Source organism: Miniopterus schreibersii (assembly GCF_964146895.1).
Source record: "Miniopterus schreibersii genome assembly, chromosome: 12".
NCBI lineage: Eukaryota > Metazoa > Chordata > Mammalia > Chiroptera > Miniopteridae > Miniopterus > Miniopterus schreibersii.
In genome coordinates this window covers 64,617,743-64,621,183 of record NC_138112.1, presented here as the reverse complement: position 1 = coordinate 64,621,183, position 3,441 = coordinate 64,617,743, and the positions used below count along the sequence as shown (strand labels likewise).

Here is a 3,441-nt window from a genome sequence, read left to right as displayed (position 1 = left end):
GCTTAATAAAATTAGAGAGGTTTCAGGTATACACTTATTCAACCTTGTTTTACTTGCATTTTTATATCTAGGAAATCTGAGCTATCATCCCCATCTAGGATAAGACTCACAGATGACCATTACAATGGGCCATCACACTTCTGAAATCATAAAAAAGAAATTCAGATTTCTTATTCATGGTCCTATTTCTTTAGGGTATAATTTTTTCTAAAACACTGTACAATGTATTTAGTTAGCCCCTCCTTATTAATTTCATTCAAGAGTAGAGTTAGACTGAAGTTTCAATGGACTCAGACAAAGGAAGGGACCCTCCTTTACTCAAGTAAAGGGAAGAATAGTTTGGTACTGGGCTATGAAGCATTTGAAATGGGCTAAAAATACAAAGAGAGAGAGGCAATGTAAATAGCCAATTAATTTTGTTTTTACATTGGCGAAAGTCGTTAAGGAAATACAGAGATCAAGAACCACTTCATGATGCAATGTTTGATTCCCTATAACTACCTGTGATTATATTTCATTTTCTTTTGAGATGAAGATTCTGCCTTTAGAGGATTAACTTCACAAATAAACCCTATAATCTAGTCCCCACGGTTACCTGATTCTCTTCCAGGAAAACAAAATAAAAGTGTAGCAACATGGATTCACTCAGAAGGAGTCTTACATTTTTACCAGTAGGTAATTCAAATATTCACTGCGTTGCATTTCCAAAGTGATTTTTTTCATTTTACTTTTAAGCTCCAACTGAGAACCCCTAATAAAATAGAAAATAAAGTCTACATGAGAAAGACACTAGGGAAGGAAGCTCATGAGGATCTGATGCTGTTACTTACTGTGTTGGACAGGTAATGTGTCTGGCACTACATGACAATGTAATAGTGTACTTTGTATTGAGAACAATTATTTGGCTTATTTTTAAAACACTACCAAATTATTCTATAAAATACAATAGATGTTGGAAATCTTGGTTATTTGAAATGCACTATTTTTGCTGCTTGAGGTACATGAGAAATTTCTGGGAGGCACTGCATGAGTACTGGAGCTGAAGAATAAACAGAGTGGTCTTGAGAAATAAACAAAGGATTTGTGTTAAATGCACACACCTTTCAGAGACCAGGGGAGACTACAGCAGGAATACTTGTTTGGATGTGGGCTGGTAAAGAACATAGGCTGCATGTGCAGAAACTTAAGTGGAGTATGTGGAATGAGACCAGCAATTTGAGGGACCTACAACTAGACTTAATAAAGTCAGTTGCTTAATAAATGCAAATGCTTTTCCATTTCTCCTCTAATTTTCCTCTTTCTACAGTCACTCTAATTACTATGCTATATTAACTTAAGGTTGTTGTTTTTTTTCACATGGGAATAACCTCATTAACATTTCTACTATTTCCTGTAACCTTTGGAGAGGGAAATATCTACACCTCTACAAGCTTAAACAACCTATATTTGTAATATATGACTGGAATAATTCATTATACTTTGGTGAATTATACTTCGGTGACTGAGTTCATCCTGCTGGGGTTAGCAGACACGCTGGAGCTACAGATGATACTCTTTTTGCTCTTCTTTGTCATTAACATATTGACAGTTTGTGGCAATGTGGGGATGATCCTCTTGATCAGGATTGATTCCCGGCTCCACACACCCATGTATTTCTTCCTGGCTAACCTCTCCTTTGTGGACGTTTGTTATTCATCCACCATCACCCCAAAGATGCTGGTGGATTTGTTGTCGGAGGAGAAATCCATCTCCTTTGCTGGCTGCTTTCTGCAGTTGTACTTCTTTATCGCCTTGGCCACTACCGAATGCATCCTCTTTGGGTTAATGGCCTACGACCGCTATGTGGCCATATGCAATCCCCTGCTTTACCCCTTGGTCATGTCCAGGACAGTCTGCCTCAAAATGGCAGCGGGGGCTTTTACAGCGGGACTGCTCAACTCCATGGTGAACACAAGTTATGTGAGCAGCCTGCCATTCTGCGCTTCCAATGTCATCCACCACTTCTTCTGTGACAGCCCTCCACTCTTCAAGCTCTCATGCTCTGACACAAGCCTGAATGAAAGCATCATTTCCACATTTGCTGGGGTGAATCTAGTGGGGACTCTGCTGGTCATCCTCACCTCCTACTCCTATGTTCTCTTCTGCATCTTTCGTATGCATTCAGGGGAGGGGAGGCACAAAGCTTTCTCCACCTGTGCCTCTCACCTGACAGCCATAATTCTCTTCTATTCCACCGCCATCTATACTTACCTGAGACCTACATCCAGCTACTCCCTGGGTCAGGACAAAGTGGCCTCCGTGTTCTACACAGTGGTGATACCCATGTTGAACCCTCTGATCTATAGCCTCAGGAATAAAGATGTAAAGAAGGCTTTATGCAGTGTAATTACCATGAAACATATCCCTTCATTTCTCTGACTTTGGTTAACAAGAAAAATTTTCTGTAAGTATATATAGTGATAGATGATAGCTAGATGTACTGTGGTGATCTCACAATATGTAGAAATATTGATTCATTATCCTTTACACCTAGCACTAATATAATGTTATATTGTTAATTATGCTTCAATTATAAAAAATTAAAAAGAAAAGTTAACCATTATTAGCATTAAGGTAGCAGAGAGTTGGCTAGACAACTCTGGAGGAAAGTGAGTAGGGATCAGGTCTTGATAAAAAGAGATGACAACACTTATAGTTTTTGAAGGAAAATTCCTCAAGACCCCACCTTTGCCCTTGCCTCTGATGTGGCACCTAATTAAAGAGGTGACATTCAAGTCATCTGAGATGTGGCATAGCAGGCGTTAGGGCCTATCACTTAACAGGTCACCCTGCTTCAACATACAGTGCCCTCAGTGGTCTATGTAGGTGACCTTGGCTAGATGGACGTTCATGAAGGCATCAATGTTGTCTGCGCACCCAGGGGCCATGCTCTCACCCCACTTTGGTTACCTGGCCAATGATCAGGCTGTCCTCAGGGCGGTTCACTCTTTCACTGAATAGCTCACCTACTTTATTTTGCACCACCTGGCTGCCCATTGCCTCAATTCTTTCCACTTTTTTTGTCCTGGACATTTAATGAAATATATATAGAACCAAGACGTTTCACCAGTAAATACTAATATTATATTCCTTCCATTAAGTGTTTTAATTTTGAAGAAAACAGAAATAAAACAATATTTGGATGATGAAATCCAGTTATTCTGAGACATGAGTTTGCAGACACATCATATTTCAGACATGCCATATTCTCTGTCTGCTCTCTAGTACAGCCCTACTACATGTCATTAATCTCATTTACAAAATCTACAAACATTTCCTATTTTGGGGACTATTGTCATTTCATGATGTTAGCATTTAGCATTTTATTTTAATTCATAGAATATGTGCTTCAAATTTTTATTATTTCTTTATTCCATTCTTTAATTTTGTAAATTTAGATTA

The 3,441-nt window shown here is 38.7% G+C and overlaps 1 protein-coding gene across 1 annotated transcript; it reads left to right on the top strand.

Moving 5' to 3' along the window:
* Positions 1 to 1,455: 1,455 nt before the first annotated feature.
* LOC308565562 (olfactory receptor 5F1-like) lies at positions 1,456 to 2,418 on the top strand (the record flags this gene model as incomplete). Its single annotated transcript, XM_081154877.1, has 1 exon — positions 1,456 to 2,418. One exon carries the CDS (start codon positions 1,456 to 1,458, stop codon positions 2,416 to 2,418), a length of 963 nt encoding a protein of 320 aa, XP_081011003.1.
* Positions 2,419 to 3,441: the final 1,023 nt, after the last annotated feature.